The sequence below is a fragment of the Colletes latitarsis genome, chromosome 8 (assembly GCF_051014445.1).
Source record: "Colletes latitarsis isolate SP2378_abdomen chromosome 8, iyColLati1, whole genome shotgun sequence".
In the NCBI taxonomy this organism is placed as follows: Eukaryota; Metazoa; Arthropoda; class Insecta; order Hymenoptera; family Colletidae; genus Colletes; species Colletes latitarsis.
Window position 1 is genome coordinate 31,672,084 of NC_135141.1, and position 24,282 is coordinate 31,696,365.

Here is a 24,282-nt window from a genome sequence, read left to right on the forward strand (position 1 = left end):
CCTGCTGATCTCTGCTTGCCACTGCTGGCCTCTGCTGACCACTGATTATATTTCTGGCAACGTACAACGATTACTACGACTCCTGCCTCCCTCTGTTAACCTCTGCCAGCGTCCCCTGGTCTAAGCTGGCCTCTGCTGACCGCTGCTGACCACCGTTTATATTTCTGGCAACGTACAACGATTACGACTGGCTACTGTTAGCCTCTCGCAGCCTCTGCTGGCCTCTGCTGACCACCGCTTATATTTCTGACAACGTATAACGATTACTACTGGCTACTGCCACCCTCTGCTGACCTCAGCCAGCATCTCCCGACCTAAGCTGGCCTCTGCCAACATCTCCCGACGTCAGCTGACCATCGTTGACCACTGCTGACCGTTGCTGACAACTTGTCACATGATGTAATATAATATAATATGTTTATATGTATTAAAGTGTTGTATAATGTAAATCTATGACAATAAATGATATAATTTCAAAGTATTCAATGTGTTCTCATCATTTTTTACCGTCCTTTTCCTCTCCAAATCATTCTCTTACCTATAAGATGCGTTCCACCTTCTTCGCAAGTTCACCAGCATTTTAGAAATGTTCCGGGAACTTTGTAAATCCGAATTTGACCTTGACCTTGGCCCAGTTTCGAAAGTGGGTCAAGGCCATTCGAATCTTAGAAAAATTCCGGCCGCTTCGAAAATCCGGATGGCCTTGACCCAATTTCGAAAGTGGGTCAAGGCCATTTGAAATTTCAGAAATCTTCCGGCCGACTTGGAAATCCGGATGGCCTTGACCTAATTTCGAAAGTGGGTCAAGGCCATTCGAAATTTTAGAAATCTTTGAGCCAACTTGGAAATCCGGATGGCCTTGACCCAATTTCGAAAGTAGGTCAAGGCCATTCGAAATTTTAGAAATTTTCGGGCGCTTTGGGAATCCGGATTTGGCCTTGACCCAGTTTCGAAAGTGGGTCAAGGTCACCGGCATTTCAGAAAACGCTCCAGGCACTTTGGAATTCCAGTTTTAAGTAGAGAAACGGTTTCTTATAACTAAGGGAATAATGGGGAGAGGAAAAGAAAGGTAAAAGTGACGAGAACACATAGAATTCGTTGAAATTATATCATTTATTGTCATAGATTTACATTATACAAAGTTTTAATACATGTACATCATGTTAGAAGTTGTTAACAAAGGTCAGCGTGGTCAGCAGGGGCCAGCAGAGGTCAGCAGAGGGATGCAGAGGCATGCAGAGACTAGCAGGGGCAAGCAGTAGCAAGTTGTAATCGTTGTACGTTGCCAGAAGCATCAGGGGTGGTCAGCAGAGGTCAACAGAGGCTGGGAGAGGCTGACAGTAGCAAGTTGTAATCGTTATATGTTGCCAGAAGCATCGGGGGTGGTCAGCAGAAGCCAGCAGAGGTTGGGAGAGGCTAACAGTAGCAAGTTGTAATCGTTGTACGTTGCCAGAAGCATCAGAGGTGGTCAGCAGAGGTCAGCAGAGGCCAGCAAAGGCATGCACAGGCAAGCAGAAACCTGCACAGGCAAGCAGAGACTTGTAGGGGCATGCAGTAGTAAGTAGTAATCGTTATACGTTATCAGAAATACCTGCAGTGGTCAGTAGCGTTCGGTAGAGGCCAGGAAAGTTCAGCAGAGACGAGCACACGCTGACAGAGATCAGCAAAGACCAACAGATGTTAGCAGAAGTCAGTAGTAATCGTTATAGGTTGTCAGAAATATAAGCGATGGTCAGCAGAGTCCAGCAGAGGCAAGCAGTAATCAGGAGCAGTCGGTAACAGTCGCTGTATGGTGTAAAAAGTTGTCGGGAGTTCTGTACTTTTGTCGGCACTGGTCATCAGAGGTCATCAGAGGCAAATAGAAACCAGGAGTAATTTGCAGAGTTCAGTAATGCACTCTAGGAGAGGCAAGTAAAAATGCCTGGGCAGTCGAGAATCTCGGCTCGAGATTCCAAATCGTATGCCGTAGACGAGAGGTCGGTTTTCAGTTGTTAATATTATTATTACCGAAAGAAACTGCGATAGAATCACACGTAAATGTAACTGTATTCAATATACGTTTGTTTTATACAATAAATATTGTTTCGTTTCAATAAGTGATGTTATTTTTACCTTTCTTTTCCTCTCCCCATTATTCCCTTAGCTATAAGATACGTGCTACCTCTTCGCAAGGCCGCCAGCATCTTGGAAATGTTCCGAGCACTTTGGAAATCCGGATGGTAAAACGGCCGAGTTTGTCGTGGGATAGTTCGTTATTTTCAACGATAGATGGCGCTTATTTATCGACCTCAAACCCCCTGGTGCTAAAACGCCCAAGTTTGTCGTCGAGTAGTTCGTATTGTCCACGCTAGATGGATTTCTCGACAAACTTGGACGTTTTAGCACCAGGGGGCTTGAGGTCGATAAATAAGCACCATCTATCGTTGAAGATAACGAACTATTCGACGACAAACTTGGGCGTTTTAGCACCAGGGGGTTTGAGGTCGATAAATAAGCGCCATCTATCGTTGAAAATAACGAACTATCCCACGACAAACTCGGCCGTTTTACCATCCGGATTTCCAAAGTGCCCGGAACATTTCCAAGATGCTGGCGGCCTTGCGAGGAGGTGGTATGTATGTTATAGCTAAGGGAATAATGGGGAGAGGAAAAGAAAGGTAAAAATGACATCACTTATTGAAACGAAACAATATCTATTGTATAAAACAAACGTATATTGAATACAGTTACATTCACGTGTGATTCTATCGTTGTTTCTTTCGGTAATAATAACATTTCGATTTTTACGACATCGGTACATGCAATCGATGAAAGTCAATTGGCTCACACTATGAGGTGCGAGACGTCCGCCGTGTAAGCGGCAGGTGATAATCTGATATCATCGGAGCGTGGGATTGGTCGTTGACGGATATCGCTGTCCCCTGGCCATGCACGGCCAGGACTTCGTGGCGTTACGTTAGACCTAGTTACTATGTCCACTGCTAAACTGACGGTCGTAGGATCGTTCAGGCCGTTACTTTGAATCCTTCGTTGTGCGGCTATCGAAGCACGTAGAGTCTTCCGTTTCTGTGTTGAGAGAAAAAAAAAAAGAAACCAAGAGACTCGATTAGAGAGGCTTACTGATGCTCGAAAGAAGGCTGCACTCACTTCTTTGCTTGGACTAACGCTATTTGGACTTACTTGTTACAATGCACTGTACCAAAGTACAACTATAATCATACTTTGCGTTTCTAATAGTAGCGTAGTAGGGTAGACCCGGGGTCCGGGACGGTCGTAACACATTCCCGCCCCAACATTCCTTATTAATAACTTAGACATTCAATAACGTCGAACAAGTATACAGGGTGTTCGGCCAACCCTGGGAAAAATTTTAATGGGAGGTTCTAGAGGTCAAAATAAGATGAAAATCAAGAATACCAATTTGTTGATAGAGGCTTCCTTAAAAAGTTATTAACAATTAAATTCAAAAATTTCAAATCGTTCTGGAAAAATTATTTTCAGTTGCAGGGGTCAATTACAATCACTTTTGGTCATTAGACATACCCCCGAAATCCTACCCACTTTCTGGAAAAAAATTCGAGAAGGTGAAATTTTTTGACGGAAAAAAAAATTTCAAATCGTTCTGAAAAAATTATTTTCAGTTGCGGGGGTCAATTACAATCATTTTTGGTCATTAGACACATCCCTGAAATCCTGCGCATTATCGAGAAAAAAATTCAGAACGGTCGGAACTTTAAACGTTAATAACTTTTTAACGAAGCCTCGATCAACAAATTGGTATTCTTGATTTTCGTCTTATTTAGGCCTCTAGAATCTCCCATTAAAATTTTTCCCAGGGGTGGCTGAACACCCTGCACAACATGTTTAATAATTTTTCTGCAAGTGTTGCTACCGTCCTCGATCTCCCCTATTATCTGAAGCTTAATATTAAACCAGGACTCGAAAACTGTTGTAAATCCAACTCTTGGAAACAGTTGAGCTCGGTATCTCTTCGAGTCCTGTTTTAAACGTGACTGAAGCCGACTTGAAAAATACTTAATGCTATAATAATTGAAGCGGTCCTGGTGCAAGATACGACGTGGCAGTTTCCCGTTTCCCGATGGTTGTCGTGTCTTGCACCCGTTTTAATGGAAGCCTGACTACTTGTCTCATCCCTAAAGCTTGTGTAGCGAAAGTTGTGCTCAGATCTATGGTGTGTTCATTGGACGATCGTGTATTATATTGTTACTAGGTTTCTCTTAGAATCCCCCGCGTCGCTCCTACTTCATCCTGGCTGCCTGCGGCTTACTGATAAACACACAATTCTGAGGAAAGGACAGCGAAAGATATCGGAAAGAAGATGTACGATCACGCCAATGGATCTGCGCTCGGTTCTCTTTACCTCGATCGCCCCTCTCCATTTGTCCGCGGCGTGTCTCGCCAGCTCCATCTTCTTTTGTTTCCGTATCTGGTGCTTCTTGTACGCCACCTCGATGATGATGAGACCGATACCGCCGATTATCCCGACGCCCACCACTATGAACACCCCGGCCATGTTCTTTAGGCCCAAGGTATTCGGCATTTTCTCAAACTGCTCGCATTGCTGTATGTTACCCTGGAGGATCCAATGTTTGTCGAGGTCCTCCATGAAACCGCCTGAAAGATAACAGCATAGAAGCTTCGTTAGCGCTTGACCAACTGTCTGTATACAGGATGATCGGCCATACCGAGGAAAAATTTTAATGGAAGATTCCAGAGGCCAAAATAAGACGAAAATCAAGGATACCAATCTCTTGATGGAGGCTTCGTTAAAAAGTTATTAACGTTTCAAGTTCAAAGCACGCGGCTGTACATACGCAGGTTGCCTATCTACAGGCGCAACTGTTAATAACTTTTTAACGAAGGCTCCATCATCAAAATGTTTTAGTTTAGCCTCTAGAATCTTCCATTAAAATTTCACCCAGGTATAATACGTTCCTCGACCGCGACTACCCAATATCTAGGATGCCTTACTGACGGAGTCCAATTTTACTAATCGACTCTTACTTTCATGAAAGTCTAAGATGGCCAGGGTCACAGCATCCGCCCATAGGGACCCTTTCTGCAAGCCAATGCCATAACCGGACCGACCAAACAGTTCTCCAGCTGTGACCAGTTCGCAATCCTGCGCGGCTTCGAATTCCAGCCGGGAACTGTCCCAAATGAAGGCCATGAGTTTCCTGCGAGTGAATTGTCATCAAAGCGACCAAATCTCCAATCGCGAGCATCTAATATGTAAAGTTTCGAGAAGGGTCTCGTACCCAATTTTAATATCTCTGATGGCTTCTTCGGCGGTGTCGTAATTGTTGGCCTCCATGGTACGATACATGTTCGACAGCTCCACCTGCCTACGGAAGTACATGTCCACGGCCGAGCCCTTCACCGTGGCACACGTAAGGTTCTCCATGGTGTTCCTGAGCTGCGAGCAACGCATTAATGTCCTGTCAGTCGGGCAACAATGCTGCTACCTTGACTAAAATCAATACTAACGGCGGAAATGGCAGGCGATTAGCGGCGCGCGATATATGCATAAAATGCGGAGATCCGTCCTCGATGAAACGTGGTAACCGATCGTGTCAGAGACTATTTATAATTTCTACATTCTTACTCGTGCATCGTTGATTCCAGTCAATTTCGTTTTCGGTCTCTCCAGCACCAAGAACGCAGCCAAGTTGGCGGTGTAAGAGGCCACGATAATCATCGCGAATCCTGCCCAAACCATGCCCAACACACGGGCAGAGAAGCTTCGTGGAGTACCTGTGGGAAATCATCGAACATCGAATCACCGTCGGTATTTATAAAACTTTTCAAAAAGTTCCGTTTACCGTAAAGACACATTAGGGGGACACGAGGATGTCCTGTATACATTCACGCAACTACGTCTCTGTCCCTTGTTTGATCGATTTAATTACGCCTCGGTTGGCAAAAGAAGATAATAGCACTCGCTATAAATACATTCTTCGAAGGTTCGATGAAGGATCGTGCCAGTAACGCGGAACCAACGTAGCATTAATTTTTCGAAACCGTTGAACCGTTCGACTCGATCCTCCACCATTGTTTTCCTATTCTCGATATGTGGCCGCGCCTAATTACGTTACACGCCTTGTACAGCGTATAAAACATTGGTAATTCGATCGCAGTAATTCAATTAACTCGGACTCCAAAACAAACCTTCTCCAATGCCGCTGTTGAGCAGGACTCCCCAGGCAAACCAAACGGCGCTGGACAAGTTGAGGGCGTCCTCTTCGGTACCGTCAGTGTTTGCTAGCTTGAACCTCCCGAAAGGCGAGAACCGGTCGAGGAGGTACAGAACTAGAGCCACTACGTGCACCGACACCATCACAAGTATCCAAAGGGTGTTGCTGAATGGTTGCAGAAACGACACCAGGGTCGACGATCTTGATGGCTGCAGATCGAGATGTTTTCTTAACACCAGGACACTTAAATTTACGTACAAATTATTTGCTCGTTTTACCTTCTTTTCGAGAATAGTGATGCCCTGATACTTGAAGGGCTTGCTAAATTCGATGAATTCAGCGCGTTCAGGATTGATCGTCAAGGGTGCAACAATCATGTCCGCCCTCTCGTTCACCAGCTCTCCGATCAATCCTGTCCACTCTTTCTTCCCTCCGGCTGTAACGATTCGTCAATTAAACCCGGATAATCGTCACGTAAAACCTCTGAAAATCTCGTACCGAAACTGTTTTTGATCACGTAGCTGCCGAATTGCCCGTCCGGCGAAAGGGCCAAACTGTAGGTGAAATTTATAGTTCTCGACAGTTCTTTCAACAGGTCCATGCAGTAACCTTTGCAGCAGAACGTTCTCGTAGCTGGAAGCATTTAAACGCGTTGTAGCACGTTGCGCGTCGTGAAGTCTTTTAAAAACTTACTATCGTGTTCGGTGGCGTTAAAATGGGGGCACAGAATCTCTTCTGGAAGGCAGAGTTCGCCGTAGGTGATCTCGCGAACGTAGACGAACGGCTTCTCTTCAATCGTGAGCACTTTTAAGTGCGTAGGAATCATGAAACCCTCCGGCTTGGTGCTCAATCGTCCAGGCCACGTTATATTCGACTCGTTCACGCTTAGCTTCATCTTGGTGCCATTCTACGACGTAACACGACTGTCAGTATGCGTATACAGGGGGAAATTTTAATGAGAGATTCTAGAATTTGTTGATGGAGGTTTCGTTAAAAAGTTATTAACGTTTAAAGTTCCGCTCGTTCTGAATTTTTTTTTCGAAAATGCGCAGGATTTCGGGGGTATGTCTATTCACAAAAAATGATTGTAATTGACCCCTGCAACTAAATATAATTTTTTTAGTATGATTTGAAATTTTTGAATTTCGTCTAAAAATTTTAGTACCTTCTCGAATTTTTTTCTAGAAAGTGGGTAGGATTTCGGGGCTATGTGTAATGACCAAAAATGATTGTAATTGACTCCCACAACCGAAAATAATTTTTCCAGAACGATTTGAAATTTTTTAATGTAATCGTTAATAACTTCTTAACAAAGCCTCAGTCAAGAAATTGATATTCTTGATTTTCGTCTTAATGTCCCATTAAAATTTTTCTCAGCGGTAGCCGAACACCCTGTATGTACGAGCTCGTTAAGGATGCCTACTGTTGGATAGAAATATTGCCCAACGGAGACTCGTTCACCGTACTCCTTGATGTTGATGATGTCGTACTCGGCGAAGATACGGTCCCCGTTATCGTCGAACGTTACTCTACCGGTTTCACCGGCTGGCAATACTTCCTTGCGTATATATCTAAATTAAGGAAACATATTATAAATAAAGAAATAAATTTCTGTCTAGAAAATGAAGGCAAACCGTACTGAAATAGCTTCTTCCCGGTCTCCCAAATGGCGCCCGAGTCCCCGCAGTCCTGAGGCGCCGCCGTGATCTCTTCCGAATCGTTCATCGCCTTCAATGCGGACATGAGGACCATCCTGAAACACACGTCCAACTGAACAACAGCCACACGCGCGGATTTCGATAAAAATATACATAAAACTGTTCTCGTCCGAGCTCCTCCGGACATAATTTCTCTAATTTCCAATCGTCGAATATATCTTTTCAACGTTTACGTCGCGACTCTCGTCCGAAGGAGTCGGCCTCGAATCGCTTCTCACGCGGAGCAACATCACTTGTACACATAGACAGTCCTAATGTTTAAAGTACAGCGTTTTTGGTGAACAATTTCGTAATGTCCACTTGGAGAGATTTGAAAGGTGTACTAGGAGGGTATGTAGATGTGATCCAGTGATCTGAAATCAGTTGTACATTGCTGTGAAATATGCGTGTTCGTAGGCGGCGCATGCAAAACATCGTTCGTTTGTAATTATCTTTTCTGGTTTTCATGAGATAGACGGTCCCGAGCTAGAGAAGTCGTCGCATGCACGTGTGTCGAGTACGATAGCAAAGAGTAAAGTGGGTAAACTTTTGTCTAAACACGATGCTACAACTTGACACGGATGCGTGGACGTCGATGTATGATTAAAAAAGAACTGACAGGCTATCCTGGATGTGAGCCTTCTCTTTCTCGGCGTTAATTAATTTCAAGCCGAGAAGACCTTCCGGTGCGTTTGGCGCATCTAAGGCTTGCTCCGTGACGATCCAAACGTATCCTGCCCCGGTCATGTTCAAAGCAGCGGCGTCCTGGAAGATCACGCTGGCGTCGGTCTTTCTGTTGCAAATTGAAAAAGAGAAACCCTCGTGATTCGTGCAATTCAAGATGCAACGAGACGCGCCATGAACGTATACTCACGAGGCGTACAGAAGGCACACTCTAGCTTGAGCGTTCTTCATCTCCATCAGCTGATGCATGAAGCTCTCCAGGCCGGGTTCGAACTCGATCACGGATTCAACCTATCGCGTTCGTCGACTGTTAAAGATCGTAAACACGTAGAGTTGGATTTTAAACCCACCTGCACTTTAATTTCAACGTCATCCTCCAAGTTCTGAGAGGTGGTCTGAAACCGTCCTAGCAACGCGCGTCCATCTGTATCGGAGCTATGGATGAAGATCACTTTCATGTAGTTAAAGTTTTTCAACAAATCCACCCATACGTCTGCTTGGTGCGAGTATGGTGGTACAGTTCGCAGGAAGGAGACGTGAATGTTCTGCAAGAATACATCGCATCTCGAAACATCGTCTACGGGCGTACAACGAATACTTGACGTCCGTTACGTAATAATACCGATAACGTGATCTTGACGCAATGGGGGTATTACCGGGAATCTTATTTGCGCAAAACCTTTGAACGAACTGCCATTTACCAGATTATAACACGGAACGCGGGAAAGGCTGTTAGAGACATAGAAAACAAGAAATGTCAAACAACGGTATTCCAACGGTTGCGGAAACGGTTGATCGTTAATCGGTAGAATAAGAAACAGACGAATGAAAATGGAGAACTTGAGCGTCGCGAGGTTCTCGCCCCTTTCGGTATGAATTCTCTTTGAATGGATTGACGACTCACTTTGTCCGAGAACGCCGAGTCTCTCGACGATATTCCTATAACGGGTATGTGATAAAATCCACTCGTGTAAGAAACAGCGGCTGGCGACAGGTCTCCCGTAAGAGGATGAGACACCACCACCGCGTAGACTTGCTCGGCGATCAAAGACTTGCACACGCTCAGTGCCATTTTAATTGGATTGGAGTCCATTTGAATTACCGTGTGTTTATAGGTCACTCCCTTCCTCACGTATTTCGAATCGAAGTTCAGATGCTGGAAAACCGACATAACGTGACTAACGCTTCCTTGGAAGCTGATAGAGCGTATCCTTTCACGAACAAAGGTGCATTGTCGCTGGTAATTTCGATTCGATTAGGCGCGCACTTACGCTCAAAAGTCTTCGGTAAAACGCTACCATTCGCCGTGGACGGTGAAGTTTGACCTACATTGGTATTACTCGTTTGACCAGAGAATAATTAACCGAGCTTGAATATTAAATTTTTGGAATAATAGCCGCCCCAAGACTTTTGAGACCGCTTAATCAGCCGCGTGTAAGGTCAAGGAAATTCATTAGTGATAAAAAATAAAAAAAATTCGTAAGACAAAGCCGACGTTGAGGGGTCTTTAAGCTGCTCGGTATTAATGAATCTACTTTGGGAAATGCTCGGTCGCGTGTTACTTACGTCGATTGTTTTCCTGAAATGATCTTTGCTCTCGTCGTTGGACAATACACCGCCGATCTTAAAGAGGGTGGGATTGTTCGCCTGGCGTGCGGCGAGTCCATTGTAGGCCACGTCGTTTAGGACAATCAGGAGAAGGAATAATAATACCCCTTCATATTTCGCCATCGCGAGATTCGACCTATGGCGAGAAATAGATCCGAGGAACGTTTATCGAGCAGCTGGGAATTAGAAAGCAAAGTACAACTTGGATTCGAGTATTTTTATTACTTTTAGAAATAGAGAATCACATTTTACCGTTGACCACTCGATGAAACGATACACATATATTATACCAGATTATCTTGCGTACTAATAACAGCAAAAAGTTTAATTTGCGATAGATGGGGCTACATCACAGCGGGGAACATAGCTTTTACGATTTTTTTTCACGCAGGATTTAATTACTGGTACACGATCAGCTATCGGTATCTGTACCCTAGTCTCTAAGTGAATACAAATAACGAGCGAACAAAATTTAGCCCAATACAGGGCCTCGAAACACGCTTGCAACGGTCAGTCGTCTACGGTCTCTCGAAAATGAAATCTGAACGTACCGACTGGAGGCCACTCGCTGGTCGTTCACGCGATTGCCAGGAATTTTACTGTCCTTGGACACATTTGGAACTGTTCACGCCCTTATCTGTGTCCCCTAGCGAACGGAACCAGCGTTAACGTCGAGCGCGAAGGTGGATCTGAGACCGAACACGGAGACTCATTGATCCGTTCGGATGCTGCGCACAGACTCCGTCCCCACTATCGCAATTTTAGGGTGTTTTTGTATTTTTTCAGGGGATCTATAACATCCGTTAACAACGATTTCACGTTCGTTTCCGTCCCGCGGTCAGAGCGATCGATTCAACAGGAATTGCGTTTCAAGGATCCTCCGATCAGGTGACCGGATAAACTGGGTAATAATTTCATTCGACGTTTAATCGTTTCTCTTTAACAAGCCCATCGATATCGACGATGATTAACGATCATGAATAATTCATCGACGAACGAGCGAGCCCAAAAGCGCAGACGGTGACGAGGACGACGTCCACGGAGGCCTCTAAAATTTTTAGCGACCCGTGACGTCTTCCCCGAACTCGTTCTTTCTTTACGAATAATTTTCCCCCTCTCCCCTCTCTCCCTCCCCCACTGCAGCAGTCGTCATCGACGATCAGAGACGTTGGTCCGTCGAACGACACGCGATCCGCGCAACGGCAGATCGAAGCCGCCGCGCGGAAGATCGCGGTCGCGATTTATCGATTAGATACCCTCAGGTACCCACGCGACTTTTGATTTTAAACGATATAGCTCGTCGTTTAAATTTCAGTGCTTTCGACGGGGTTACAGCTAACGAGGATCTCTGCATCGATAGTAGAAGGGTCGACTGCGAGACCTAATTCGTGAAACTTTCAGCGAGATCAACGTTTTATTATTTGTACCAGTTCGTGGGACCTCGGACCTAAAACGTTCCGTTTGATCTATGTGTACATGGGTGACGTGGTGGCGAGCGTGTTAACATCTTGTTAAGTCGATTAACCCTTTACCGACCGGTAACTTAGCGATCGGTTGAGAATAAAGAAAAACGATACAACGATTTAACGGTTGCATAGATGTAAGAGGAAGCATATATTTTAGGCTAGGATCGGCAGCTATCGGTTAAGAGTATAACCGAGGGAATAAAGGCAGAAAGCAAATGTATCGCGATTGCATTTAGGGTGCATTCTTGATCGCGTACCTCGTCGAGAGAAAAAGTGAACGTTAAGCGGTTAAAGTCGTAGTCTCGGGGCGGAAAGTGGGTCGGGCGCAGGACAATAAACCAACAGCCCCCCTACCCCGTATTGTTTCCAGCCCCACGTGGTGGCGACTGGCCGCGAGATGCCAACGCGTCGGCGGACGACTGCTTATCGATCCCGTAAGTTTCCACTCGGTGGCGACCCCATCTGCGTGCGCAGCCCTTTCATCTCGGTTATTTACCAAGCACCCTCAGACCGAGTCAGGAGAATCCTGGAGAACGTGTAAATGGTGAGAGGGACGTAGTCGAAGGACAGGTAACCGGAACAAGAAAGACCCAGAAAGGGGAGGACCGCGAAGAGGGTGCAAGTCCACGGAGGCAACGGAAGCTGTCCAATAGATACGAACGGGTGCTGTCGCGAAACCAGCCGACGTGGAGACGAGAGGACGAGCCCCGGGGGTGTTACGTGGCGGAGAGGACGAACAGCAGACGTTCGAGGTACTATCCTCGTGGGGCCGGACCGCGATCAGAGGGTGCCAGCGCCAGGTGAGCGGACAATTTGCCGTGTGAAGAAAACCGAGAGCGGAAAAGCAACGGTAACTCCAATGTATTACGGTCCCCCTCGCGCGAACGAAGCCGTTGAAATATGTCGCTACCACGAGAATGGAGCCTGCAGGATTCGGTCGAACGTGACACTGTCGCCTGTGCGACAGCGTCGCAGGAGATGGTCGGGGCTACCATCATCGACGAGAACATGAATCAACAGAATCAGCTGGGCTCGCTGTTGTCGATCCACTCGGCGCCCATATTCGACCTGAGCAGCGGCGTGCCGTCGCCGAAGAGACCAGCCTCGTTGGCCGTGCAGGCGACGGCTACGTCCACGCCGATCGTGCCGCCCCATCTTCAGAGCCCGGAGACCATCGAGGACGAGGACAACGACAATCTCCTCACGATATCGAGCCTCACTGCCAGGCCGTTGATCGCCAAGTCGCGGGAGCTCAGGTCGACCAAGTGCACCAACGCGAAAAAGAAAAAACCGAGAAGATGCGAGATCAAAAAACCGAGGAACATCACCTACGTGCCGTTGGACGGCGGTTACGGATGGGTGATCGTATTCGGGGCGTTTTTCGTTCAGTTCTGGGTGGCCGGGCTGGTTAAATCCTACGGGGTGTTGTACGTCGAGGTAATGGAAACGTTCAAGGACGCCACGGCGTCGGTCGCTTCCTGGATACCAGCTATCCTGTCCTGTCTTTGCCTCGCCCTGGGTGAGTAACAGTCGGCGAGGTTGCCTAGAATCGATCACGATGCATCCGTGATTCCCTATCCTTGAACGTGTCGTTAACGGTTTGTTTGTATGTATCGCCTCCGTACGCAGCGCCTGTGACGAGCATGCTGTGCCAGAAATACAGCTGCAGGACGGTCGTGTTCATCGGGGGATTGTTCTGTGCTTTAGGACTAACGATAAGCTACTTTGCCACGAGCTTGATACATCTCTTTTTTACATTTGGAGTATTGACAGGTTCGTGAATAGATCGCATGTGCGTTGATTTATCTAGCCCTATTCTAGCCCGTCTGACGGACAATCGCACGTTCCAAGGCCAGTCTGAATGGGCATCGCGGAAATTTCGCTTCTGCATTTTGCGTTCGTGAGCCTAACGGGACGAACCCACTGGCGTTCAAATCTTTGTCACAATCGTACTGTTTACTACCTATACACTAAAAATCCAATCTTATCCAGTGGGCTCTTCTTGTAAGAAAAGCCTTTTGAACTCTCCCTCTACACATATACGATATATGTTCATGTTACGTTATCGTCGTTACGTAAGGAAGCGCAGACACTGCGCTAAAGTAAAATTGCAAACAGGAGTAGGCTACCTATACGACGATATTGCTGAAACACGTTGGGAATATTACCTTGCAACATTGAAATATTTCAAGAAATTTGTCGAGTGACCCAATTAAATACCACGGTCTTCCATCGTCATAATTTGAATAAAATGTATTGTACAGTTTACGTGAAACTATTACAAGAGTTTCGAATATTACTGTATAAAAGTTTGACGTTATCACTAACACATAGGATGATTCTGGAAACTGGGACAAGCCGTAACACCTTCCTGAACGAAGACACGAATTATTGATACAGGAAAAAGTCAAATCCCACAATGGGGACTGCCCTTTTGGTTATATAATTACTGTTGGTGCAACGGTGCACGTGCGATATAGACACGTACTTGTCCTTTAAACGGGACAATGCAGTTTTTACACAAATCAATACTCATGCTACGCACGAAACTATCAAGATTATTATCATTGATAATACTTTACGATCCCGGTTCTAATATTCCTGCAACGTTTCTGCAATATGTCCCAGCCGACGAGACATTGATTTCAGACAATTGTAAAACTATACGACCCAAAGTTTGTCTTAGTAATTATTCTTGTAACCTCGGATCCTATCCTTCATTTCCTTTCATAGTGAGAAAATTTGTCGATCCGTTCTTACCGTTGATTGCGGATGCGACGATTTCAGGTATCGGTGGCGGTTTGTCTACGACGCCTGGCATCATCATCGTCTCCCAGTATTTCGATAAGCATCGCGCCCTGGCGAATGGTATATGCGTGTCGGGCACAGCGGCGGGCAGCTTCGTGTTTCCGCTTCTGATCGAGGTCCTGGTGGAGAAGTTCGGTTTCCACGGCACGATCCTTCTGCTGGGCGGTTGCATGCTCCACGTGTGCGTCAGCGCAACCCTGTACCGGCCGTTGGAGAACAACTACGCGCCCGAGAACGTGGCCGAGGCGTTGGCGAAACGTGAAAAGGTCGAGATCGCGACGACGAAGGAGTCAGCGACGTCGAAGCAGCAGAAGCTGGATTTACTGTTCGCCAACGACACGACCACGAAGCATAATCTGTTGAACGAGCTGTTCCATCAGAACGGCGTGGTGGCTGTCGAGATGACCGACAGCGACGAGGAGAAGGACGTGATAGGCGAGTGCCTGAGGATGAAACCGATCTCGAAGATACGTAGCTCCAGTTTGTTGCACAGCGTCGAGGACCTGTCGACGGACTCCACGTGCGTGTACAAAGCCAGGTCGTCGTTGAGGTCGTTGAGATCGTCGGTGACGGCGGTGTGCCCGGCACCGCAGGCACCCGAGCCCCAACCGAAGGTTCCGAAGACCATCGTCCAGAGAATAATGCAGTACATCGATCTGTCTCTGTTGAAGAATCCACAGTTCATCATGATGTGTTTCTCGGTCAGTCTCATGTCGACCGGAAGCCCGTATATGCTCTATTATCTGCCGGCTTACGTACACGCGGCCGGTTACACGAAATCGGAAGCGGGATACTTGGTCGCCATTTCTGCCGCGCTCGACTTGTGCGGAAGACTGGGACTCGGATGGCTCTCGGACTTGCAGCTGTTCGATCGTCGGAAAGGATACATTGGAAGGTATATCTAATGAGAAATAAGGTCACCCGATTAAATAAATACCAGAAGGTAGTTAAAGCAGAAAGGAATTAATTTAAAAAGTTTACCGTTTAGCTCGACCCATGGAAATCAGCAGATACTGTTTCGAAGTTCGTTTACTAATTTCTTTCCCTTTTTTCGTGCCCTGTTTAACAGTGTCGTGGGCGCTGGCGTAGCAGTATTGGCGATCCCAATGGCTCACTCTTTCTACGTACTAGCATGTTCCGTTGGCATGTACGGATTATGCTTGGGCTGTTGGTTTCTTTTAGTTCCCGTCCTTCTCGCTGACCAATACGGAACTGACAAAATATCCTCCACCTATGGTCTCGTTAGGATGTTCCAAAGTGTCGGAGCTATTTCTATTCCGCCTTTAGCAGGTATTTAACGAGTCTATGATTAGAGTATTAGAGCGCGTTAAAGGATTAATTACGTTTGGATCGATGAATTCAAAGGTACTAAATTCTGTACGGTAGTGGCGGAGGTATTGTCGAATGTCTGTAGACCAGGTATTAATGTCGGCGGTATTGTCGTTGTGAAATTAATTTCAGGATACCTACGCGATGTAACTGGAAGTTACACCGTATGTTTTCTCTGCATGGGAACGTGCATGGTGATGGGAGGTCTACCTTTGCTCCTGGTTTTTAACGAAGTATCGAAATCATCGAAGATTACCGTTAATGCCGAGAACGGTAATACGCAAGGAGAGGCGACTGTGAAAGAATAAAGATATTTTGCGAATGTGATTAACGAAACGAACGAATGTGTAATAGAAAACTAATAAATCGCAACATTTGTCGCTACAATTATTCCACTATGATGTATTGCTTGGTTCAGTTGTATTCGAAAAAAAAAAAAAAGATAATTACGATAAATACCTCGGTCGCGGCAGGTAAGGGTGATTTTAATAAATTTTTATAAATGCACGCCTATAGTTTATTGGTAAATGAACATCTCATTTACACTGTTCACGTTTAAGTAAAAAATCTTAACGTAGGACAAAATTGTTGTATGTACAATGTAAAGAACTGCTTTCTAAAACTGATTTACAATTGTAATTTGCCTTATATTATATTATATACATATACATAAACAGTATGTACATCGTATTTACATGTTACGTTATGATTATTTGTAGAAAACGAAGAATTGCGGCAGGTTCTGCGATGAAAAAAAAAAACGATCTTAGTACGAAATACATATTTTTCATACAAACAGATGTAATTAAACACAGTGATCTTTAATAAAAGTTATATTCTTTTCACTTATATCGCCTTAATATTTATATTTCGAGGATAAATTAGTATAAAACAAAAACAACATCCAAGAAACTTGGTAAGCTTTTTACACGATATTGAAAAATAAAGTATAAAGAATTTATCACAGAATATATATACAGTTATTACAAGTAAAAAGCAGTCTATCGTAATCTATCTTTCTGTTAAAGAAAACTATGCATAATTCATACAATCGATACTATATAATTTATACATAAAATTACGTAATTCCGTGTTAATGCTGCACAGTGTAATTAGTTAATTATATTTTAAACTTGCTTTGATATCCGAAGAAAATGATTTTGTCAGAGTGTACCAATAACAGATGCTAGTAATCCTGATAAGAGACACATTAGTAAGTAACAGAAAAAAAAGAATTAGGTTGGTTTCCAGGCTACAACACTCATTTTGTTATTTAATTCTTGCAATATCAGAGAGCATGTGAGTTGTTTTTCTGGTGACAAACTATTAATTCCTTCCATTTCGTCATCATCATCTAATCCATTACTACTCCCAGTTTTTCCTTTGCCTTTACCTTTTCTTTTCTTTTTTTTATTTAATTGTCTGCAGTCTATATCACTAGCAACATCTGTAGCTTTCCTTATCTATGGTGATTTGAGTTGTATATATTTTGATTTTAAATCTTATCCTAACATATATTTAGAACTTTAACCAGATAACATCTTACTTTAGCACTTTTCTTTGATTGTTTATCATATTCCAGGGCATCGTAATAATTTGGTTTCTCTCGTTTAATTCGATTGGTACGCCTGGTTTTCATTACACCGCTATCAGGACTAGGAGGACTCTTAACAGAATTGCGTCTTGCGTTAAAAAATGAATGGCCGCATGGACATGCTTTACAGGCCACAGGTACCTTGATACACAAATTTGTTAAATTAATACATTGAAAAATTATATTTTAACCATATAGAACAATAACAATAAAATATGTTTAACTTTATATTAAACCATCTTCACATTTCAATCTGTTACAGCTATTAACACATTCTATTGAAAATCCATCCAACCTTATTAAACATAATGCATGCTTTCAAATATATACTAATAAAATATATTTAATAGGTCAACTAAATATTTTGAATATAATATTGTACATAATGTGTAAACAACAAATATAATGTAAAATTGTACGATATTATTAATATTCGATCAGTAACCATTTTCGTATGGAAACAAGATCATTACGAATCATGCAAAATTACCTGCTGTTCACATTTTGGGCAGCCTTTACTGATTGTTTTCGTCTTTGCCATATTACAGAAATATATTTCATGAAGATAAGGTTATTTACAATTTAAAAATTTGACTAGGAAAATATATCGTTAAACCATATAAAAAAATAATGATATCAGTGCACAAAAATAGCTTTTGCATCGGTGAAGACACATTTTAAGAGCTCTCACTGTAACGTTAAATACTTCCCCCCTCGCTCAGCATCACACTAATAGGTAATGACAGCCGTAATGAACAAAAGGAACACAATAAAAATTAATTCATACTTCGCTTGGCAGATGGCGGTAAAAGTCAATTAGAAGAATGCACCAATCACAAAATTTGGTTGTTTCAATTACGAAGGTTGTTTCGTTCGCATTCATACTGCTGCATCCAAGCATTCTTGATCGCCAGAAATTAATATTTGTGTTTTATTGCAGCGGCAGTATAAAATAGATCTAGAATAGAGTATTTTATGGAAAATGATATTGCACGAACAGAAGTACCGACATTATGAAAAATCAGTGGTTATGCAGCGCACCCCATTGTAAGGACGGTGACTCTGAAAACCAAATTCAACCTAATCACCGAAGTCGATAAAAAATAAATCAACTAATCTGCATTTTAAGTTTGTTCAATTCATGTACGCATATATTATCATTACAAATATCTTTTAAAGATATTCACTATTTCTAGCAAGGTACATCGTTCTTAAAAAAACATCTCAATGTGCTTGAAACGCTTATTTAATCTTTCATACTCTAATCTGGCACTTGTTATAGTGAGACATTGAACTTTAATATTTAATCAAGATACGTTGATAACGACTTGAACGTGGTGTGTCCAAAACTAGAATTTGATTTATCAAAATAATTACGATATTTTAATACTTGTTGAGTATTGTCTGAATTTAGTAGCATAAAAGTTTTTCTACTTCATCTAATGATATCGAGAAATTCAAGAGCAAAGAAGCCCCTAGTATCTATAAAACAATCAGCGCCAACAAATAACTTTATTACAGTTATTATCCCCGTGTCTGCTGATTGTGTAATTATTATTTGACTGTTTTCACGATTGCGTTAATTCGTATAGATACTACGCGATAAGCTTTTAGTAAACGAGTTTCGAACAATTTTCTTATAATATTAAGTTACATTATTTCTCTCGTCTTACGTTCGACCGGTTTCGTAAAACTGAACTACATAGTTCGTGGGATATCCTCGCGACCTAAGGCTAAGAAACATAAATTCGTATTGCTCAATTAACGTTAATGGAGTTTATCGTGCATTTAGCGTATCGATTCTGTAATCTTCGCATCCGTATTTTTCCATGCCGTTCAATACAGTTTCTGCTTCAGTGTCTTCCTCCTCCTCGACTTCCTCGCGTTATGGTTCTTAATCGGGTTCATTAACTGTACAGTCTGTTTCATTGCTCTCGCGTTATTTCTGAAGTCCGTCGGAAAACTTTCGTTCCGATTCTTGTTCGCGACAACCGTGGCTGCTCTGTCTAACGTTCGTTCCTGATCCCTCGGTTTACTCAAAACACATTTTTTCAATTTTTTCTTTCGATACAATCTTGTTGACGGAACTGCATTGTTCAACCGTCGTATAAAAGTCATCGAAGTCACATCGAAATTCTCTTTGGACGCGATATTAATAGCAACATTTGCAATGTTATCGGATATGTCTGCATTCTCGTCGTTATCTGATACGCTGGTGGTCGAACCGTCGATACGTCTGTCCTTTACTTTCTTTCCTTTTCTAAGTTTGTATCTCGCTCGACCAGAGAAATAGTCATGCCTCGGTTCTCCCCTCCAATAGTTCGCTGGTTCGTCACCAGTCGCGATATACGACCATCTACGGCGAACAGGATTTTTCGGTAATCTTCTCGCTGCACGAGCAACGATTATTTTATCGTTTCCTGCGTCATCGTGAAAACTCATTTGAATGTCGTTTCTCTTCGTTTTGTCGTTGAGCATCGTTTCTGGAAACACGTCTTTCTCCGCGTTATCGTCGCCTCGACTGTTCTCCTTCGGGATTTCATTAACATCTACTATCGTCGCATCGTTTGTCGAATGTGACGCTTGCTCAAGGCCACGCTTAGAAACGACTGTTTTATTTTCCACGTACGTGCAACGGCAATTCTCGGAATCGTGAACGACGCTGCTCCTTTGTTTCCACGCCGCGGGACACTCTGAAACACGATCCTTTCTGCGCTCGCGACGCTTTGTATTTTGTTTCTCCTGCGGACCGTTCGGGGACTTCTTAAGAGCACAGGGACGCGTATTTCGATCGATAACATTTGCATAGATCGATGCTATCTTCAAATAAGGACAATTGCACTGGCAGCACACCAGCTCCATGTCTTTCTCGTTGACGTAATTTTGCCCGTTTAACTGCTCGATACGATGCCTCGCTTTCTGAAAACAAACGCACAGCTTATGCCTCGCACGTTTGCTAATCGTGCGTTTTCTTGCAACATTCGACGGATCGGGTACGCAAAAGTCTACAGTTCTCGCAGCAAAATCTAACCTCTGCGGGCAACCTTGTCGATAAACGTTTTCACAGTTCTGACACAATACACACTCCGATACGTTTGTTGCTTTACGACATGGAACGTTCGAGTCAACGTAATTCTGTAACTTACAATTGCAGCAAGCTGTATTAGGGGACTTTCGAATTTGAACAGTTTGTACGTACTCGGTTGCTTTCTCAGCATTGGTATTCAAATTGGCTTTTTCCTTTCTTCGACTAGTAATGCGTTCTCTCGTTTCTCGAATGTTGGCCGCCATTTTCTTCGGTTCTTTCGTTACGGTATCAAGTTCTCTGCGACGCGACGGGTCAACAATTTTTTCTTTGTTTTTCTTAATCTTCTTTAAAGTGTCCTCGAGCTTCCGTTGCGTACCATCTTGCGACAGATCTTTCTTACCATCAACATATTGTTCGTTAAATTGACAGTGACTCTTTGCAGAGTGTTCTATTTCAGCCTCGTCGTCTCCGTCGTAATTACTCGCAATTCGCGTGGAAGTTTTTCTGTTGCAAGTGTTTCGTCGTCGCGAATGCCCGATGCACCGTCCCCGAGGGAAAGACCTACATTTCCATGGATCAGGGATTCCTTGCGCGAAGGGCAAACCTAATTCGTTCCACAGTCGGTCAGTGGCGAGGCAGCTGACGTAACGAGATATCAAATTTTTTTGCTGAACACGTGCCTCCGTTACACCACAGTATCCTCTCGAGGCTAAATTTTCCCTCCAAGTGTCGGGAATGCCGTGTCGTATGCAGTCAAGATCGTCTTGTGCGTAGCAAGACGAGACCGCGAGAAACGGATGAGTTTTTAATAATTTTGGCGACACAAACGGGCCACGTACTACCTCACGAACGTTCAGACCTTTGTTCTTTCGAATGCGATTCGGAGATGTCCATTCGAACGTCCAGCCGGTACAAATTTTAAACTCGCTCGATTCCCTTGTCCGTATCCTCTTTTTACCCTCGTATTGAATCCTTTTTACAGGGCAGCCTAGTCGGTTTTTGATATATCTCGCCACTGCACACAATATATATTGTAAATAATTAATCTTTCCTACGATAAAAGAATTACTTTGTATTTGCACGTTAAGGGACTGTACCAGCTTTAACTGAAAAATTTTAATGGGGGATTCTAGAGGCCAAAATAAGACGAAAATCAAGAATACCAATTTCTTGATAGAGGCTTCGTTAAAAAGTTATTAACGTTTAAAGTTCCGACTGTTCTGAATTTTTTTCTCAAAAATGAGCAGGATTTCGGGGGTATGTCTATTCACCAAAAATGATTGTAATTGACCCCCGCAACCGAAAATAATTTTTCCAGAACGATTTGAAAGTTTTTTTTTTCGTCGAAAAAAGGCGCCAAATTAGATTTTCGGTAAAGAATTTTTTTCTCGAAAGTGCGTAGGATTTCGGGGGTATGTGTAATGACCAAAAATGATTGTAATTGACCCCCGCAACCGAAAATAATTTTTCCAGAACGATTTGAAATTTTTGAATTTAATTGTTAATAACTTTTTAACGAAGCCTCCATCAACAAATTGGTATTCTTGATTTTCGTCTTATTTTAACCTCTAGAATCCCCCAGTAAAATTTTTCCCAGGGTTGGCCGAACACCCTGTATTAGAAAGTAAAAAGCCAAGTACGTGGATTGTCGATTGTAGAATTGTTTATCAAGGTTTCTTACTAGCTGGATGCGTTGTGCAATTCAAGTATTTTGTATTGCAGTGATAAAACCAGCGAGGTTATGAAATAATAGTATTTTACACATTATTTTTATGTTGTAATTACGATTCTGCAATCATGTTTCGAGGACGTTTTCTTCCTTTCTAAGATTGTTATTATCCGAGACAATATTTCGAACTCTTTTGAATTATCCACACGATTGATATTCTATGAACAATTCTTTTTGTTTGGAAGATCGTTTCTAATGTTTTATTTGAAGTAAGCTAACATCAATCTAATACATAATATCGTTTTGCATTAAATCAATTACTGTTTAGAAATTGGAATCGCGAAATACTTCCTTAATCTTCCTTGTCCCCCAGACTTATGCAGGGCTACCAGTTACACGTATTGCCAACATAAATAATCGTATACTTCAAGATAAAATCAATTGTGCCGGTGCAGCGAAGTCAAGTGGAGTATTGTGCAAAGTGACGAAGGAGCGTTTCTGGTGATCAATGTCAATGCACACATAAGCACGATGTCTTTATTACGTTCGTTGCCTGTCCTTAACAAAACCACCAAATTAATATCGCGCAGCGTTCCAGCTGTATCTTATCATCCAAATGTAAGTGTATATAATTTTGGTTTGTCGTTCATAACCTGTCAAAACGTACGTCGTACGTTTTAGCGATCAATATCGTATAGTTACGTCTATTATTGGAGTATGTATATAGAAAATTTGACCTTGATATTTGATGTTTCAAACTTGTGTTCTTAAATGCGACGTTTCAAATCTGTATCATAAACGTTTCGTATTGATTTTCCAAGAATATTAGGTTATGTTGATATACTGTCTTAAATTTCGTATGTAATTTCCTAGATATTTAAGATGCACAAGCTGTTGATTTCTAAATTGTAAAAAAAATTAATACGTTTTTACTATTCTTCGTCGTAATTTTCTAGGTATTAGATCACTATGAAAATCCAAGAAATGTAGGCTCTTTGGACAAGAATGACACCCAAGTTGGTACTGGGCTTGTAGGTGCACCAGCTTGTGGGGATGTAATGAAACTGCAGATCAAAGTTGATGAGAATGGAAAGATCGTCGATGCTAAGTTCAAAACTTTTGGTTGTGGATCTGCTATTGCCTCTAGCTCATTAGCTACAGAATGGGTTAAAGGAAAGACAGTAAGTAATGCTATACTTTTGTAAGTACCCTAAATAATATATGAATAATCGAGTGATTTGTATTATAGGTTGATGAAGCATTGAAGCTAAAAAATACTGACATTGCTAAAGAATTGTGCTTACCACCTGTCAAGCTACACTGTTCAAGTAAGTAACATTTATCATTAAATATATCATTTTATTATTTTTGAAGTACAAAAGCTATTGTATATGTTGAAAAGAATTTTTAAGAATTAGTAGTTGACTATACTGATATTTGCTGCATTAAATTCCATAAAATAGAATATATATTTCAATAAAAAATTTGACAATTAAAATAAATTACGAATTTAACTCTTTTTTTTTTTGTATTGTAGTGCTTGCAGAAGATGCAATTAAGGCTGCTTTGTCAGATTATCGTATAAAGCAACAGGCAAAATCAAAAGATAATACTTCAGCTTAAACTTGAATATCTGATATATTCTACATAATAGTAAGAAACATACAATTATGTAACATATTACTCATGGTTACTGTAGCTAGTGTATGTTAGCCGTCACTATACGCTTAGAAATTCTAAAGTATTGATAAATTATGAACTATGATCACAAAATAAAAAGAAATATTGTATTTCAATGTATATTTAAAGTTCCGTGTAGAAATAATCAGCTGTGTTATATTTTCTTTTATGACAGTAAATAAATATATTTAATTAAAAAATTACTCAGTATATAACACTTATTTACATATTAATGCGTTTGTTAATTAAACTATTAGCTTAATGATGCGCACGTTTATTGGTACAACTTATTTTGACGCGAACTTATTATGCTACCGACGATGACGTACTAACGCGGCGATGGCGGGGCGAGGGAAGCGGGAGTTGTACTGCTTATCGATATATTTTATTTTGTAAAGATTGCCACGAAAACTCGATAGTAACAATGACTTCGTGCAAGGCAGGGAATTTCTGAAACCGATCAGAAATAATCGTTTTTTTTTTTCGTAAATGAACTCTGCGATG

General features: G+C 42.5%; 5 protein-coding genes across 8 annotated transcripts; 2 read left to right on the top strand and 3 right to left on the bottom strand.

Annotated features, from left to right (window-relative positions):
- Positions 1-2,673: 2,673 nt before the first annotated feature.
- Positions 2,674-11,167, bottom strand: Nmdar1 (glutamate ionotropic receptor NMDA type subunit 1). Of its 3 annotated transcripts, none has more exons than XM_076771816.1 (17): positions 10,756-11,167; positions 10,163-10,340; positions 9,501-9,752; positions 8,947-9,141; positions 8,787-8,887; positions 8,532-8,705; positions 7,855-7,968; positions 7,639-7,786; positions 6,909-7,122; positions 6,714-6,848; positions 6,494-6,651; positions 6,190-6,424; positions 5,627-5,775; positions 5,280-5,437; positions 5,026-5,198; positions 4,382-4,635; positions 2,674-3,066 (listed from the first exon to the last, which is right to left on the bottom strand). In XM_076771816.1, exons 2-17 carry the CDS (start codon positions 10,325-10,327, stop codon positions 2,824-2,826), a joined length of 2,868 nt encoding a protein of 955 aa, XP_076627931.1. In that variant the 5' UTR covers positions 10,328-10,340; positions 10,756-11,167; the 3' UTR covers positions 2,674-2,823. The 3 variants fall into 3 exon arrangements, with proteins under 3 accessions (XP_076627931.1, XP_076627932.1, XP_076627933.1); XM_076771817.1 differs by having other exon boundaries at positions 3,047-4,304; XM_076771818.1 differs by having other exon boundaries at positions 3,047-4,287; positions 10,756-11,166.
- A 712-nt stretch (positions 11,168-11,879) lies between these two features.
- Positions 11,880-16,656, top strand: Sln (monocarboxylic acid transporter silnoon). Of its 2 annotated transcripts, none has more exons than XR_013080195.1 (6): positions 11,880-13,189; positions 13,300-13,443; positions 14,458-15,373; positions 15,548-15,768; positions 15,940-16,280; positions 16,527-16,656. XR_013080195.1 is itself a non-coding variant. In XM_076771819.1 (6 exons), exons 2-6 carry the CDS (start codon positions 12,571-12,573, stop codon positions 16,113-16,115), a joined length of 2,076 nt encoding a protein of 691 aa, XP_076627934.1. In that variant the 5' UTR covers positions 11,880-12,104; positions 12,180-12,570; the 3' UTR covers positions 16,116-16,656. The 2 variants fall into 2 exon arrangements, 1 of the variants encoding a protein (XP_076627934.1); XM_076771819.1 differs by having other exon boundaries at positions 11,880-12,104; positions 12,180-13,189; positions 15,940-16,656.
- LOC143345068 (uncharacterized) lies at positions 16,121-18,173 on the bottom strand. Its single transcript, XM_076771821.1, has 3 exons — positions 17,892-18,173; positions 17,354-17,542; positions 16,121-17,270 (listed from the first exon to the last, which is right to left on the bottom strand). Exons 1-3 carry the CDS (start codon positions 17,940-17,942, stop codon positions 17,043-17,045), a joined length of 468 nt encoding a protein of 155 aa, XP_076627936.1. The 5' UTR covers positions 17,943-18,173; the 3' UTR covers positions 16,121-17,042.
- Positions 18,174-18,723: 550 nt separating this feature from the next.
- LOC143344981 (uncharacterized) lies at positions 18,724-22,194 on the bottom strand. Its single transcript, XM_076771635.1, has 2 exons — positions 22,191-22,194; positions 18,724-21,444 (listed from the first exon to the last, which is right to left on the bottom strand). The coding sequence occupies exons 1-2, from the start codon at positions 22,192-22,194 to the stop codon at positions 19,238-19,240; spliced, it is 2,211 nt and encodes a 736-aa protein (XP_076627750.1). The 3' UTR covers positions 18,724-19,237.
- A 290-nt stretch (positions 22,195-22,484) lies between these two features.
- Iscu (Iron-sulfur cluster assembly enzyme) lies at positions 22,485-23,981 on the top strand. The gene is made up of 4 exons (XM_076771820.1): positions 22,485-22,716; positions 23,055-23,279; positions 23,348-23,426; positions 23,636-23,981. Exons 1-4 carry the CDS (start codon positions 22,630-22,632, stop codon positions 23,719-23,721), a joined length of 477 nt encoding a protein of 158 aa, XP_076627935.1. The 5' UTR covers positions 22,485-22,629; the 3' UTR covers positions 23,722-23,981.
- Positions 23,982-24,282: the final 301 nt, after the last annotated feature.

What these genes read in the sequence shown, in the direction of transcription:
- Nmdar1 (XM_076771816.1), bottom strand. Translation starts at nt 10,327, where the DNA reads ATGGCGAAATATGAAGGGGTATTATTATTCCTTCTCCTGATTGTCCTA. An exon ending in CGTGATCAAAAACAGTTTCG is followed by an intron (nt 6,652 to 6,713) that starts GTACGAGATTTT and finishes GAATCGTTACAG; the next exon opens with CCGGAGGGAAGAAAGAGTGG. An exon ending in CTGGAATCAACGATGCACGA is followed by an intron (nt 5,438 to 5,626) that starts GTAAGAATGTAG and finishes CGTTGCTCGCAG; the next exon opens with CTCAGGAACACCATGGAGAA.
- Sln (XM_076771819.1), top strand. Translation starts at nt 12,571, where the DNA reads ATGTCGCTACCACGAGAATGGAGCCTGCAGGATTCGGTCGAACGTGAC. An exon ending in TACATTTGGAGTATTGACAG is followed by an intron (nt 13,444 to 14,457) that starts GTTCGTGAATAG and finishes CGACGATTTCAG; the next exon opens with GTATCGGTGGCGGTTTGTCT. An exon ending in CGGAAAGGATACATTGGAAG is followed by an intron (nt 15,374 to 15,547) that starts GTATATCTAATG and finishes CCTGTTTAACAG; the next exon opens with TGTCGTGGGCGCTGGCGTAG.
- LOC143345068 (XM_076771821.1), bottom strand. Translation starts at nt 17,942, where the DNA reads ATGGCAAAGACGAAAACAATCAGTAAAGGCTGCCCAAAATGTGAACAG. An exon ending in GCCCAAAATGTGAACAGCAG is followed by an intron (nt 17,543 to 17,891) that starts GTAATTTTGCAT and finishes TTGTGTATCAAG; the next exon opens with GTACCTGTGGCCTGTAAAGC. An exon ending in AATCAAAGAAAAGTGCTAAA is followed by an intron (nt 17,271 to 17,353) that starts GTAAGATGTTAT and finishes AAATCACCATAG; the next exon opens with ATAAGGAAAGCTACAGATGT.
- Iscu (XM_076771820.1), top strand. Translation starts at nt 22,630, where the DNA reads ATGTCTTTATTACGTTCGTTGCCTGTCCTTAACAAAACCACCAAATTA. An exon ending in CTGTATCTTATCATCCAAAT is followed by an intron (nt 22,717 to 23,054) that starts GTAAGTGTATAT and finishes GTAATTTTCTAG; the next exon opens with GTATTAGATCACTATGAAAA. An exon ending in AATGGGTTAAAGGAAAGACA is followed by an intron (nt 23,280 to 23,347) that starts GTAAGTAATGCT and finishes TTTGTATTATAG; the next exon opens with GTTGATGAAGCATTGAAGCT.